This window comes from Rutilus rutilus, assembly GCF_951802725.1.
Source record: "Rutilus rutilus genome assembly, chromosome: 23".
Classification (NCBI taxonomy): Eukaryota; Metazoa; Chordata; class Actinopteri; order Cypriniformes; family Leuciscidae; genus Rutilus; species Rutilus rutilus.
The window spans coordinates 10,114,360-10,129,682 of record NC_140233.1 but is presented as its reverse complement, the minus strand read 5'-3'; the positions used below and the strand labels follow the sequence as shown (position 1 = coordinate 10,129,682).

Here is a 15,323-nt window from a genome sequence, read left to right as displayed (position 1 = left end):
CTTCTTCATCAGCGCTAATTAATCTGGAACAGGCTCATGTGTATGACCTCGCCATTCATTATACAATTATTCAAATGAGCAATTCAAAGGATGATCCCACTTGTACCATCTTGCTCTGACCAAAGATATTTAAATTAAGGTCCTTGTTTAACTGAACTAATAACCCACACACACCTTATTCATGAGTGTCTCAGCTAGCAACATTTCCTGTAATGAGTCCACAGGCATTATGTAGTAGCATACTGGACGGATGGCATTAACATATGTATGGCGGAGTACATCCTCTACATTGTAATTCACAGCATGTCTGGCCTGCTGGTGATGTGAATATATGGACCACAGTGGGAATAAGATATGCACGGGATTCTTGGGTAAATCCTCACTTGAGCCAGAAAGACAGCTAGAATCGTGTCGAGTGAGACCAATCTCATTTGCTGCATTAGCGGAGACCCAAACAGCTGTCAATAAATGAGAAGAGGCCTCTGTGTCTTCTGACAGGCCTGGGTTTCATTAGTAAGCAGATTTAGTTAGTGTGAAACAATGGAAGGAACATTTAATAGTGTGACATGCTTTACAGTAAAAGGAAAAAGGCTGATTTTGTTCAGGAATGCATGTTTACTTTATTGCACTTACTGTATATTGCCTGTTCTGCATGTTTTACTGAACTCGCATTGTGACTAAATATCAACAATCATACAATTAAACATCTTACAACATTACAATAAGAACTGCTAATTTGATATTAGATAGGAATATTGATATTTAGTGTTTGTAACATTAAATGCAGGACAGTTCAGTAGTCAATGGTATCTATAAGTACAATAAATGAAACATGCATTACTAAACAGTATCAGCCCTTTCTCCATGAAGTTTTTATTGTAATGTTGTAATAAGTTTGTTTCTTTGTTTCTTTTATTTCTTTGTTTATTTATTGCCTTCAATATAGCATTTGATGGTAATATTGCAAAGGAATGAATAAATAAATAATGTTTTATGTAAAAAAAAAATTATATATATATTTTTTTGCCAATACAGCTAAGCTACTTTGTAGATGTAATTTACTACTATTTTTAAATATATATATATAATTTTTTTAATTAAATTAAAATCTTGTCAAAGAGTCGGTTGTAGAGCCATATGTGAAACAATCATCTTTTTCATCTTTTTGACCACTAGTTGACAGCAACATGCATCATGTTGAAAAGCTTTGAGTAAGTTTGACTGTTTTACAAAACAGTTGATAAGAAAGCCTCTGTGCTTCTCAAGGCATCATTTCACCATCAGTACCCCAGATCACCATTTTCAATCCATTGTGGTTCCTTGGTTCCCACTCATGTTTAAAAAAAAACAGTTTTGACATCATCCAAACCACTGATGTCAAATGTACTAGCCTAGGCTGCGTTTCCCAAAAGCATCGTAAGCCCAAATCGATTGTAGAACAATTGCCACCAATGGTCTCAACGAACAACTTACGATGCTTTTGGGAAACGCAGCCCTGGTTAAGAAGCCTGTAATTTATATCATGAGAGAGTGTGTATAAAGTTCAAATGTGTCCTTCATTTATGCTTGATGTTGAAGCATTTTTCCAAGGTTATGTGTTGTTGATTCTGTGTTTATTTCCATTTGCAGGCTCAGCATGTGGCCCAATGAGAGCTCAGAAAATCAAAGGTGATTAGAAGTTACCAACTGCTATCCTTACAGTCAAACTCAAGAGATCCATTTGACTGGAGCCTCGAGGACCTCTCAAGAATTATTTAGCTGTAAACACGCAGGAAGTTTAAACAAACACAGACACAAACCATATCAACTACGGATTATGCCCATATAGGCTCCGACGTGCAGTTTAAGTAAGAACATATCTGAAAGAATGGCGGACCCCTACCACAACAACGTTTACCACCAGGGAGACGGAGACAGCTATGGGACATATGGACAGGGAGGACCGGACGGCTACGGTTATCAGACTGACTACCCTCCCCAAGAGGAAGACGCCGCCAGTGACGCCACCGAGGGACATGATGAAGATGATCAAATGTATGAAGGGGAGTACCAGGGCATCCCGCATCCAGATGAGGCCAAGACTGCCAGGAGGGCGGCGAGAGCGAAAGCGAGGACAACGGCGGACACCGTGTCAGAACAGGAGGAGCTGGCTGAACAATACGAGGACATCATGGAGGACTGTGGACACGGGAGATTCCAGTGGACCCTGTTCGTGGTGTTGGGTCTGGCGCTAATGGCGGACAGCGTGGAGTGCTTTGTAGTGGCCTTGGTGTTACCCAGTGCAGAGAAAGACATGTGTTTGTCCCATTCTGAGAAGGGAATGCTGGGTAAGTCACCATTTTAGAGTTCGGAATAGCATGCTATCATACTACTTTCAGTATTTATGTAGTTGACACATGAATGATCCACTAAATTAGCCAAAATCGGCAGTATACTGCGCTATCTACTGGTTTCCCATAATGCATTGCACACACTTCCTCTGCTAACAACCTATCAGGCTGCTAACTTTTGTTTTATATTGTATTCTATATAGAACATACTTAGCCTATATATATATATATATATAGTAATCTGGACATGCTACATTCGTCATGTTGTTGTTATCATGTGACCTACCAGAGTCAGATTCGTCACTTCACTGTCACAAATCCTCTCCTGTGGCCTCATGGGATGGTAAAGTGTCCATATGCTCACTTCAAAATCTTTATTTCACCTACTTTATTTTGTTATACTGTGAATTCAGACTCTGTTCACATACTGTTTTTTTTCACAGACTGTATAGTAAAGTATGCTATATTGGATGCAGCCATAAACAAAATGCTAAATAACAATATTTAGCAGAAATGTTAACCGGACACCATCAGCTGAAATAAACATGCAGTGAGGTTGTGGGACAAAATGTAGTGTAATACTATTTGAAACCTTTAGCACTGCATAATGTGCAATGTTTCACATACTATTTTTAAACGTACTGTAGCAGGTGGTAGGCTATACAGCTAGCATCCCATTGTTAGCCCATCTCAGTTACAATTTATGTCAGATGACAATTAAAATGATCATAAATTACATGAACTTGAGATGATAAAAGAATGATTTTCTCAGTGTGTTGTATCGGTGGGTGTGCAGATATCCCTTTTCCTGCATCTTCTTTTAAAATTAATTTTAGCTGGTTATGGAGTCCTGGATGCTTTTCCAGCACACATGCTGATGAAAATTTTTAGCTTAATTAATCCTAGTGGTTTTGTGAATTTAAGCAGACCTGAGTGAATGCATACACAGTTATTTTAGCCAACTGCTACTTAAGGAGACCATCAATTAAGAATGTTCTCAAATTAGCTAATGGAGCACTCGACGGTTAAGATTCATTGCAACTGGGTTTCGCACTCGGCCTTACATCAGTCCGTTCTTGCTAAGTAAAGCAAGTTGGGAGAACTGACTCGTGACTCCCAACGGTAAGACTAAGATGGGTTCGTTTTCAGCCAAACTAAAGCCTCAGAGAAACAATTAAGCAAGACCAAGCAAGCATAGAAATCGGAGTGTTAGAAAGTTGTCTAAGAAAAATATTGGCCCTATGAAACCGAAGCTTCATCATATAACTTGGAAAAAATAGTTTATTATTTTATTGAATTTTTATTACTTTTTATTTAGTTGCTATTTTATTTTCAAAAGATAAAATCAGACATATTAATTTAGTGTTTTACATTGTTTTATTTTATTTTATTTTGAGCTAAACTTAAAATTCATCTGTAATATAGGCCCTGAATAAATTACTATCAAAAATAAAGGGAGAGTTTGAGAAGCAAGATCAATATATATATATATAGTTTCTGAACAGCTTCAGAAACTAGAACACTTCATAAATAATAACACAGTTTTTTTTAATAATAACACAAATTTACAGCTTTTTGATCTCACTTCAGAGATATGCCTGATTATCCTTAATTCTTACTACAGGAAGCCATATTTAAAGACTTTGGCTTACCTTGTAATAATGAAGGCGATCTACAAATCTGTCTATCAGATTGAATTTTCCAAGGCACCAGAGGTGAGAGTGCAAAACCTCCCCCCTGTTTGGTTAAGTGATATTGATGTGTGTGCAGAAGCAGCATGTATGAGAGAGTAAAGACTGTCTGTGAGCTTCAGGGAGCCAGAATGAGTGAGCACTTTTCATCCTGCATGCCCGTCGGTGGAGAACCACTGAGTCAGCAGTAGCCCGACAGATCGATAGCTTCTCTTCTGACCTTGCTCTGATACATAATCCTGTGCTCACCTCCCCCCGCAATCTCCATCGAGTTATATTCACCACTCGCTTTTTCATATACTTAACAGTGTTGGTTCTGATCTGCCATCTTTATAGAGACATTGAAGCCTTTTGCAGGTCTAGAACTGAACATGAAGTCTTGCAGATGGATCTGCCACTTTACTTTACAGGTTTTCATAGTTGTTTTCATTTTTTTTGGCCTAGCACTGTGCCAGATTTCATGACGCTGCAGAGTTTACATTGATTTTAGTGGTGTGCAGAAATATCCAGGTGGTGGGTAATGCTAGTCAACTAATCGCTTTTAAAGTCCGGTCACATTTACCATTCTTTGGCGAATTTTTGATAGGAATCAACGAAATCTGGAATTTCACGTTAGGGCGAAAGATTTCCCTCACGGATTTTGCATCGGGTTCAGTTAGTCATGTGGATTCGCCATGCTGACCAACAGAAAGCTGCTTGGTTTGAAAGTGACTTCTGTGTGAACTATGCTTTATGCATCGCTACACCTTTTATAGACAATATTATCTTGTTAGACAAGAAAAAATAAACAATGGACCATCTTTGCCAGCAAAATTTCACAGAAAATGTGAACGCTTATGTGACTGCACATTTATGCCTGAATAAATAGGCTGGTTTGACAGGGAGCAGCTGAAGCACAACATGATAAGTAAACACCAGCTAAAAACATCATTACTCAAAATATAATTTTTTTTACAAATATAAGACTAGTCGGCCTTACTAATAAAGTAAAAAAAATAAAAAATACTCAGCTAGTCTTTCAAAGTGTCTCATCTGTACCTGATTTGCAATGAAACACTGTAACAAAAAGTTCTAGCTAAGCTAAAGCAATTTCATAATTTAAATTGAAATAGATTCCTGGACCCTCCTTTATCTTTCATTGGTCCCCAAAAAACAAATAACCCCGCCCGAACCCATGCCATTGGTCGAGTCAGTGTTGCTATGTCAGCCTGGTCAGAATTCTCAAACAAACACAGCAATGTTTTGAAAGCGCCAAGTGTTTTTAGTTCTCGGTGGAATCAGCCTACGAATATCTTATTTATAGTCTGCATATTAATTTGGGATATGTGAAAGTATTGAAAAGATGACACATCACCTTCAGCCCTGGCAATATAAACTCAAGTTCTCATTTAAATATGAATGGCAATAAAGCCACAGCCCTCATTTTGGCTCTGAAACATTGTCACGACTGCGTGACTCTGCGGATTAAGGCTGACCAATGGGATGCTGGGAGGATCCTCATGCTGAGTGGTGGGGGATAATGGCAGCTCAGCTCCATATGTTGATCTGCTCAGAGAGGACTGTGCTGTCACTCTTCCACCAGTCCGACACCCTTCACCACATGACCATCTGTACTCAACGCCAGGCCCTCGTGCTTTTTGGGGGTGTGCATTATGCAGAAAAGATTTCATCAAATGAGTTAAAAGGAGCTGAGAGTATTGGTGTCTGAAAGCATAATAAAATCAGAAAAAAATATGTACATTAATGGATTTAATTGAATAAGTATTTAAAATGTATATTTTCAATTCTTAAATTTTTATCTTATTTAATAAACAAGCTATGAGAATACGTTTTTTTGTCTAATTTAAAAAAGAGACTCTTGTAGTCTGAGCTGAGGCTTTTTGTTTATATGATGTTAATATGAGTCTGTTTTTTTGTTCAAATCATGCAGATATTAACAATTACAGAAATTCTGTGATTTCTGAAGTCTGAATTCCAAGTCTTGAGCTAACTTTAACGTTTGTACATTTTGTGGATGCTTTTATCTAAAGCAACTTTTGTGACATGGTCATGCTAACTGAACCCATGCTTGTTAGCGCCATTCGCTAGTGTTTGAGCTAAAAACTAGCCTCAGTGTTGAATCATGATTAAAATGAAACCTTTTCAATTTCGTTTGCATTCCTGAAGTATAATTGTAATAATCTCACCTTTCAAAAAAGGCGTTAATCTACTGGCATAATGATAATGTGCCTCCACCATCGTGTGACATTTGCGCAAAGGTTCAAATTGAATGCCAGCTCTTTCAGTGTTCTCTAAGTGAGCACCCCACTGACAGGTACAATCACTAAACATGCTGTGTCAGCCTAATAGCACACCTGTGAGTCCTGCTATTGCTTCTGAACACCCACTCGCACTCATTAAGATTGACCTGGGCTGGTTTCCCAAAAGCATCGTAAGCCTAAGTTGATTGTAGAACAATTGCCACCAATGGTCTCTACGATCAACTTAAGCTTACCATGCTTTTAGGAAACGCAGCCCAGAACCGCAAAACCTTTTATTGCAATCACTTAACATTGTGACTGCTCATTTGATGTTCTTTTCCCTCTATTTCTGACACTGCATTAGCTTAAGTTGAGCTGTGGTTACTTGAGTTCTGATCTTACGTCTATGTCATTTAAAAAAACACATGTAGGCTCTATTGAATCTCATTAGATGAGAGTAATTGAAAGTAAACACTGCACAGAAAAACTATTTTGAGGGGTGATCAGAATCCTAATGCACACTATCAAGAAGGGAGAGGGAGATGGCGCCCTCTAGAGGTACTCAAACAATATGTCTTCTAAAAATGTTTGAAACGTACCAATAAATAAACACATGAATAAATAACATCAATTATTTAGTTAAATTAAATGTAATTAAACATTAAAGTATTTATTTCTGTATGTATGTGTAGTTTTTACATTGTAAATATTTTAAACAAATAATATTTTAAATAATATTAAAATATAATCGTATAATGTTCAAATATTATGTAATATTTATAATAATATTATAATAATATTATTTATTATATCTTTATGTATAAATATATATTTAATGTATCTGTTAGTCAGTTGATCTCACATGGTTTATTGTTTCTCCTGCAGGTTTGATAGTATTTCTGGGAATGATGTTTGGAGCATTTTTTTGGGGTGGCCTGGCTGATAAAGTGGGCCGACGGAAATGTTTGGTCATCGTCCTGGCCATGAACTGCCTCTCTGCCTTCTTCTCCTCATTCGCCCAGGGATACGGCTTCTTCCTGTTCTTCAGGCTGTTCTCTGGATTTGGGTAAGCTGGAGGGGAAAAAAAACAAAGCAAAGAAAGAAAGAGAAGGAATGGTATATCAAGAAAAAACACTTGGGTCTGCCGTCCACCTTCGAAGCCATATAATTGCACGATAATAAGTCGTTGTTTTCCATTGGAGCTTGAGCTCTACTGTAAATCAGGCTTGTCCAGGCTCAGGCCTTTCTCCCTCGGCTCAACATCTAATTTAAACCAAGCAAGGCCGGGCAGTAATTACAGTAGGCTACTGATCCACGGGGGACTCTCAATCTAGCTGCCTCTGGTAGTATTTTCAAGCAATAAAAGCCTAAGGGCTGTATCCTGACTTTAGAAGTCTCCTCAATATGCTCCCGTGGCCATTTATGGAGGTTTTGTGAACATGAAAGGTAGCCTATATGAAGAATTGTATTGTAAGATGACTGCTGCCCTGTGTTTTCTTGCAGGATCGGGGGCTCCGTCCCAATCGTGTACTCGTACTTCTCTGAGTTCTTGCAGATGGATAAGAGAGGAGAACATCTCAGCTGGCTCTGCATGTTCTGGATGATGGGGGGCATCTACGCCTCCTTCACAGCCTGGGGCATCATCCCTCGATATGGTACAAACATATACCTTGTATTTGTAGAGCGGTGTAAGGAAAAAGTTCCTTTTTTTCCCCTTGTATTTATGTTTTTTTTGCTTGTGTTTTGCTGTATTTCAGGCTGGGGTTTCAGTATGGGCTCTGAGTTCCAGTTCCACAGCTGGAGGGTGTTTGTGTTGGTCTGTGCTCTCCCAGCAATAGCAGCTTTTGTTGGGCTAATGTTCATGCCTGAGAGCCCACGCTTCCTGCTGGAGGTACATAACTATATTTCAGCTATACAATAGCTTTGTTCCAAGACCTAGTGAGCTGTCTCGCTTCTTACTACCTACACAGACGGCATCATAACCCGTCATATGTGACCGATTTGGAACATTCTTCATAGGCTGCAACTCACACCACACAAATCTCGAGCTAAGTTTGACATTAGCATGATGCTAAGCTAACCAAGGGATACTCTAATAAACAAACCCACAGCACACACGAATATTAATGAGGGTAAAATAATCTATTTTAATTACGCTGTTTATTTCAGTACTGAGTGAAAAGGTTTATTTACAATCAAGATTTCACCTTTAGCTTATATTTTCACAAGTCTTATATGTAGGGTTTTAATTATGCTAGGTTTTGAAACAGACAAAAAGTGTAGTGTTTCCTCTTTAAATGTATAAATACAAATGCATGTAAGCATGTAGTTGTTGCTTGAACTTGTTAAACTATACTACCATTCAAAAGTTTGGGGTCAGTACAATTTCTGTAATGTTTTTGAAAGAAGTCTCAAGATCAAAAATACAGTAAAAGCAGTAATATTGTGAAATAATATTACTTTTCATTTTAATATTTTAGATAATTTATTCATATGATGGCAAAGCTGAATTTGGTGCTCAAGAACTCTTTTTTTTTTTGGAAACCATAATCCTTTTTTTCCAGAATTCTTTGGAAAAATTCTTTTGTAACATTATAAATGTTTCTACTGTCAGTTCTGATGAATTCTGATGAATTTAAGGCATCCTTGCTATATATATATACTGACCCCAAACTTTTTAATGGTAGTGTGTATGTATCTCACAACTCAAGCCATTATGAGTAATATTGACACAGCTATGAGAAAACAATATCTGTCTCTTCCAGAATGCTAAACATGATGAAGCCTGGATGATCCTGAAACAGGTTCATGACACCAACTGGAGAGCCAAAGGAGAACCTGAGAGAGTGTTTACTGTAAGTTCATCATTATCTACTATGATAGCATGGTGAAATCTGTCTTTTACCATAATGCCTTAAAAATATTGAATCATTTTTCCCAGGTAACTCATATCAAGACTCCAAAGACACAGGAAGATGAGTTTATTGAGATTCAGTCTGCAACTGGAACTGCTTTCCAGAGATGGGGGGTTCGAACTTTGACACTGACCAAGCTGGTAAACTAAAAGCTAACAGTTCAGTTGACCTTAAGTTATTCAGCGTGTAATCTTAAAATAAGCTATTTTTGTGTGCAGGTCATCAAAAATATTTTGTCCCTCTTGGGTCGTGATCTAAGACTCGCTACTCTGCTAATGGCCATCATATGGTTCACTATGGCATTTAGGTAAAGCATTTTTACTACTTCCTAATTAGTCTTGATTTCTGAAACACTGATGGTAAATGTTAGCGCCTATAGTGTCAGAAAATGGAACTGCACTACCAGAACACCCACTCTCTCAGCCATTGGTCAGAAAAACAGATAGTTCCTCCCCCAAACTCACACCATTGGTGGAGTATTCACACTTACACTATACATTTCCTTTCTTGTCTTTCTTGTGGTATATTTCAGTTATTACGGGCTTTCGGTGTGGTTTCCTGACATGGTCAAACACCTCCAGCACGAGGAGTATGAATCCAAGCTGAAAGTGTTTCATCGGGAGAAGGTGGAGCAGTTTCATTTCAACTTTTCCTTGGAAAACCAAGTCCATAGAGAAGGAGAATACATCAACGACAAGTACGTTGACAGAAACACCATCTGCGACGTCTGTTATCCATGAATGCTTTTTTTTAAATGTCAGGCAACAGTTTCTCAATGTGTGTTGTGGGCTTTCATGCAGATTCATCAACATTGAGATGAAGTCTGTGAAGTTTGAAGACTCCTTGTTCGTGGACTGCTTATTCGAGAACATCCGATCCACAGAAACGTTTTTTGAGAACTGCACCATCCGCAGTACCGTGTTTAACGACACAGGTAAGAGATCTTACCCACAATCCAGAGTTGTTTTAGCACACTTGGCCTCATGGTTTCTTCATTTCCACAGACTTATATGAAGAAAAGTTCATTGACTGTACATTCGAGAACGTCACTTTCATACACAACAAGAAGGGATGCCATTTAGACTATGAGGATGAGAACGACGTCCTCATCTACTTGGTCAGCTTCTTAGGCAGCTTAGCCGTGTTGCCTGGAAATATCATCTCAGCACTCTTCATGGACAAAATTGGACGAATCAAGATTATAGGTGAGCTTACCCTGCTTACAAAGTTCTGTTAGAAGACGTTCTGGCAAGGTTCTCCTTAACGCTCCTTGATTGTTCTTCCAGTTACGTCAATAGAACATTTGTTCAAAGTTATCTGGGGTCTCATTTATAAAGCATGCGTACGCACAAAACGGGGCTGGAAACGTACGTACGCCAGTTCCCACGCAAAGGTTGTGATCTATAAAAAACAAACTTGACGGGAGAATGTGCGCACCTTTAAGCAAACTTTGAGCCGTGCGTACGCACATTCTGGAGACAAAGGGAATTGGCGACACCGATGGTGAGCTGCAGTTAAATGTCTTTTTGGTCACTTTTAGACAGAAAATCTAAAGAAAATTTAACATATACAGAAAGATAATACAAATATAATTTCACTCACCAAGCCTGTCACCTGAAGCAAATATCCATCCCTTCTTAAATGTCCGCGCCAGCGAGCGCGTTGGGCCGTTTAGTGAAACTGACGCAAATAAATAAATAAAATAAATAAAATATTGATTTAAACTATGTTTTACTTCTGATATAAACATTTAGATTAAATATGCCATTCAAATTAATGGAGTTAAGCACTTAAACATGAAATCATTACTTAGAAGTTACAACATTTTTATATTCAAATTCAGTCAATAGAAATATTTGCTGTGGATGCGACGCTTTTGAACACTTTTCCTGTGGCGTGCTGTGTTTTAATGTTTAACCACAGAGATAACTGCTTATCATGATAATACCAGACTGTCTGAGAAAATAGTTTCGTGCAAATAATGCCCAATGCCCATCTGCTTCCATTAAAAATATCAATTAAAAATACAATTCGGCCAGTGGAAAAGATTGAGAAAAACTTTCTCTGAAATGTATTTTACACTATTTGATTTATGTATTCAAAAACAAGGCAAGGATAGGCAACTACTTGATTTTTATTAATGTAATGTGTCTTGTACCGTTAAACGTTATCACGTGGATGAATAATCATATGCAAATGATATGTAGATGAGGATCTGCATAGTAAAACTAGGCGTTGTAAGCTCCATATATGGTTATTTCGGGGAGGAGACGCATGTGCGCACAATCTTCCGCTGACTGGGATTTATAAAGTGAATTCTGCGCAGGTTCTGGCGTACGAACGGTTTTATAAGTCTGAATATTTTTTTGCGTACGCCATTTTTGGCTTTCGGGCGCACGTACACTTTTAGTAAGGTTCCTACGCACAGTTTTATAAATGAGACCCCAGGTCTTTAATAATGTTCTTAAAACATCAGCACTAAAAAAATATTTATACATCATTCATGGAACGTTTGTTTCTTAAATGTTTTAGTTGGATGTTCGTCTAACATTTTTTTAAATGTTACCATTTGTTTCCGAACATTCAAAAACATTCAAAAGTATACATTCCCATAATGTTTGCAAATCTTTATGGGAATGTTGGGGCGACGTTTTGAACGTTCAGGGGAACAATATGAACAATGAACAATATCCCATAATTTACTCTCCCTCAAGGCATTCTAGATGTATATGAATTTTGTCTTTCAGCCAAACACAATCGGAATTATATAAAAAAAATATAATGGGAGTGAATGGCACCATTTTGAAGCCCAAAAAAGTGCATCCATCCATCATAAAAGTAATCCATTCGGCTCCAGGGGGTTAATAAAGGCCTTCTGAAGCAAAGCGGTGCATTTTTGTAAGAAAAATATCTATATTTATAACTGGCTTTCAGTAACGGCCGTATGCGAGTCTAGTTCCGGCGAAAGAGTGACCTATGACCTATGCCTTCAGAAGTTATTAACACCCTGGAGCAGTATGGATACCTTTTATGATGGATAGATGCGCTTTTTTTGGCCTTCAAAATCTTAGGTACCATTCACTCCCATTATAAAGCTTGGAAGAGCCAGGATATTTTTTTATTTAACTTCGATTGTGTTTGTCTGAAAGAAGAAATCATATACACTTATCCTAAGGCTTGAGGGTGAGTAAATTATGGGATAATTTTCATTTTTGGGTGAACTCACCCTTTAAAGGGAATGTTATCAAAACTTTCTTATAATATGTTTTTGCGGTGCCATCCATATTTTTAGATCTAATAGCTTGCAATCTGTCACTAATGTTTTTTCCAACCAAGACAAGCCTGTGAAAACCACTTTTTCTTCTTTCTACAGGTGGTTCAATGCTTATTTCTGCTGGATGTACCTTTTTCCTTTTCTTGAGCTTTAGTCAGGCAGCCATTATAGCCTGGCAGTGTCTGTTTTGTGGTGTTAGCGTAGCAGCATGGAACGGCATTCAAGTCATCACCGTGGAACTCTACCCAGCTTCAAAAAGGTATATAAAATACATGCCGCACATTTTACACTACATTACACACATCATATTATTTAGGTTTGTTATTTCGACTTTGCAAACAATGGTACTGATAGTTGGGCTTAATGAAATACCGTAATAGTATAATTGTTTGTTAAAATTTTATTTAGTATAATTTACTTTTAGGGCAATTAAAAAAACCTACTGTCAGGATTTCCTAAAGACATTTTTTAGATTGTGGTCATACTCTAATTTGCCATTCAGTAAATCTGGCCCTTAAAGTACTAAACGTCTTTTTAATTCCTGTTCTCAACGTTTCTTACAGAGCCACAGCGTTTGGAGCCTTAAATGCCATTTGTAAGTTGGCGGCTATATTGGGAAGCTCAATCTTCGCGTCATTCGTTGGCATTACCAAAGTCATCCCCATTCTTCTGTCCTTCGGTGCTCTGGTCGGTGGTGGAGTGGTGGCCCTGAAACTGCCTGAGACCAGGGAGAAGATCTTGCTGTGAATATCTGAAGCTGAATGTTTGATCCAGGCCATTCTATATGACTATTAGTGTGGAGATAACAACTGCTGGCATGTGTAAAATTGGGTTTATTCAAAAACAAACAAGCAAAATATTAATAATATGTGATATAGTGTCAACAAACTCCAATATTCAAAAAACTACAAGGACCAATTTATGGTTTTACCCCTAATCAACTATTGATTGATATGCCTGATATTTCATAGACAGTATGTTAAAGACCTGTTTAGTCATTTGCAGCCCCCCAAAAAATCTGCTCTAGCTATATACTTTCAGAAAAGTCTACAGGGAGTATTATTGTGTGATTGAAAAATAAAATTGTCCCAGATTTGCTTGGAGTAATCCGAGTCATGGAAGACTCAATCCTGTGCCATTTCTTGGTAAAAAAATTCAGGTACTGTTGAAGAATTTTCTTTTTATCTTATTCCATAGCTTGTAATTTGCTAGCGTCTCATCCTCTGCCTTTGCTTATGATATAATCTCCGCCTGAAAAGGCGTATTTCTGTCCTGTGAGTTTGCAAGTGTCCCACTGTGTGTCAAGAGACTGATCTCAATGTGTCGCTGTACGTTCGGATGCTCGGTGCAGAATGTGCGCTTATGTTTGTTAGGTCACTGCGGAAACCATTACGTGTGCTTCCTCCATTTTCTATTTTTGCTTTATTGACTGTAAATCGCCCAATCTGGCGGAGTACCTTACAAAGCTAGCCTCGTTTTTACCTTGCCTTTCACTAAATGTGTTGTTTCTTAGTGCTCTCTCACTCTCTTTCTCTACCGCTCTTTTATTTTATTATTTTGCATCCTGTGAATCCTGAAAAAGTGGAACGGTTTGGTCACTTTGGACTTAAGCTTCACAGAGCCACATATCTGTACTTGTTGTTGACTGAGTTGCATGTGTGTAACTTACAAAGTAATGTTTGTGTCAATGTGCTGTCTGGATGATCTAATGTATGTCTCACTGCAAATAAAACCGGTTAGATCATACTAGTCATTGGTAACCTGTATCATTTCTGTTCGACATCAATGAGCCGGTTATAGGAAGGACAGTACTCCCAAAAATAAAGAATCCATCATAATTTAGCCACCAGTTTTGTGGAACACAAAATAATGTAGAATACAATTAAAATCAATGGGGTCCAATATTGTTTTTGGACCCCATTGACTTTCATTGTATGGACAAAAAAACGGTTATTTCGTGTAGAAATGAAGTCAAACAGGTTTGGAACGACATAAGGTTGAATAAATTACAGAATTACATTTTTTAGCTGAGCTATCCATTTAAGGTTTATAAAGCTGTCACCGAACAAAGCTGAGCATGTTATTACTGTTATGCTTTAAAAATCAATACATGCACCAGAATTAAATTTATATGCCTGAAAGATCAGACTGGTTGATAGGTTGAAGATAAGCTTTAGAAAAGTTGATTAAAGGCTGAATAATTCAATGAAAACCTCTTTCTCGTCATGCATAATTAACAATAAACTCTGCATAATACATATTTAGCACGCTCTGGTGGGCGTTCTGGCGCAGTATGGCTGCCGTCGTATCATCAAGGTGGATGCTGCACATTGGTGGTGGTTGAGGAGATTCACACCTTCCATATGCGCTTTGAGTACCCAGAAAGCGTTATATAAATGTAACAAATTATTATTATTATTACTTGCTTTTTCATTTTAATAGCATATTTATGTGGAAATATTTTCTGGCTGTCACAGAAATAATAATTTTTTTGTTTTCCATTCTGGTGTTTTTGTTTTGTGTCTGTATATTATGAATTAAAAAAAAATAATTATGTGGTGTTTTTTTTTTTTTTTTTTTGGCTGAATACTTTCCTCTGCCTGCCAGCTCATTTTGTCCTGGGGTTTGAGCAACTCTGTGAAAGATGTAACAACAAGACATGGGAAACGGAGTTGGAGCAGAGTCCCTTTTTTTCGCTTGGTTGAGAGGTTTTAGTTTGCAGACAAGCTATTCAGCTCTTACGGTCACTGGAACTGTGGAAGTGGGTGGGAAAATATGCAAAAAGATGAGTGCAAAGATCATTTTACATGCAGATTCTGGTCAAAAATGAGTGCATAACAAATACTAGATTGTTGATACTTTTTGCACATTGG

The 15,323-nt window shown here is 37.7% G+C and overlaps 1 protein-coding gene across 4 annotated transcripts in view; it reads left to right on the top strand.

Annotated features, from left to right (window-relative positions):
* sv2bb (synaptic vesicle glycoprotein 2Bb) overlaps window positions 1-14,199 on the top strand; it is a 43,243-nt gene extending 29,044 nt beyond the window's left edge. For all 4 annotated transcript variants that reach the window (XM_084396717.1, XM_084396718.1, XM_084396716.1 and 1 more), the window contains 12 exons: window positions 1,630-2,327; window positions 7,147-7,327; window positions 7,765-7,916; window positions 8,019-8,152; window positions 9,027-9,116; window positions 9,203-9,316; window positions 9,395-9,483; window positions 9,709-9,873; window positions 9,977-10,110; window positions 10,181-10,381; window positions 12,550-12,709; window positions 13,014-14,199. In XM_084396717.1, the coding sequence (XP_084252843.1) occupies window positions 1,868-2,327; window positions 7,147-7,327; window positions 7,765-7,916; window positions 8,019-8,152; window positions 9,027-9,116; window positions 9,203-9,316; window positions 9,395-9,483; window positions 9,709-9,873; window positions 9,977-10,110; window positions 10,181-10,381; window positions 12,550-12,709; window positions 13,014-13,197 (2,064 nt within the window). In that variant the 5' untranslated portion in view covers window positions 1,630-1,867 and the 3' untranslated portion in view covers window positions 13,198-14,199. The remainder of the gene's footprint in view (window positions 1-1,629; window positions 2,328-7,146; window positions 7,328-7,764; window positions 7,917-8,018; window positions 8,153-9,026; window positions 9,117-9,202; window positions 9,317-9,394; window positions 9,484-9,708; window positions 9,874-9,976; window positions 10,111-10,180; window positions 10,382-12,549; window positions 12,710-13,013) is intronic.
* The last annotated feature ends 1,124 nt before the right edge of the window (window positions 14,200-15,323 follow it).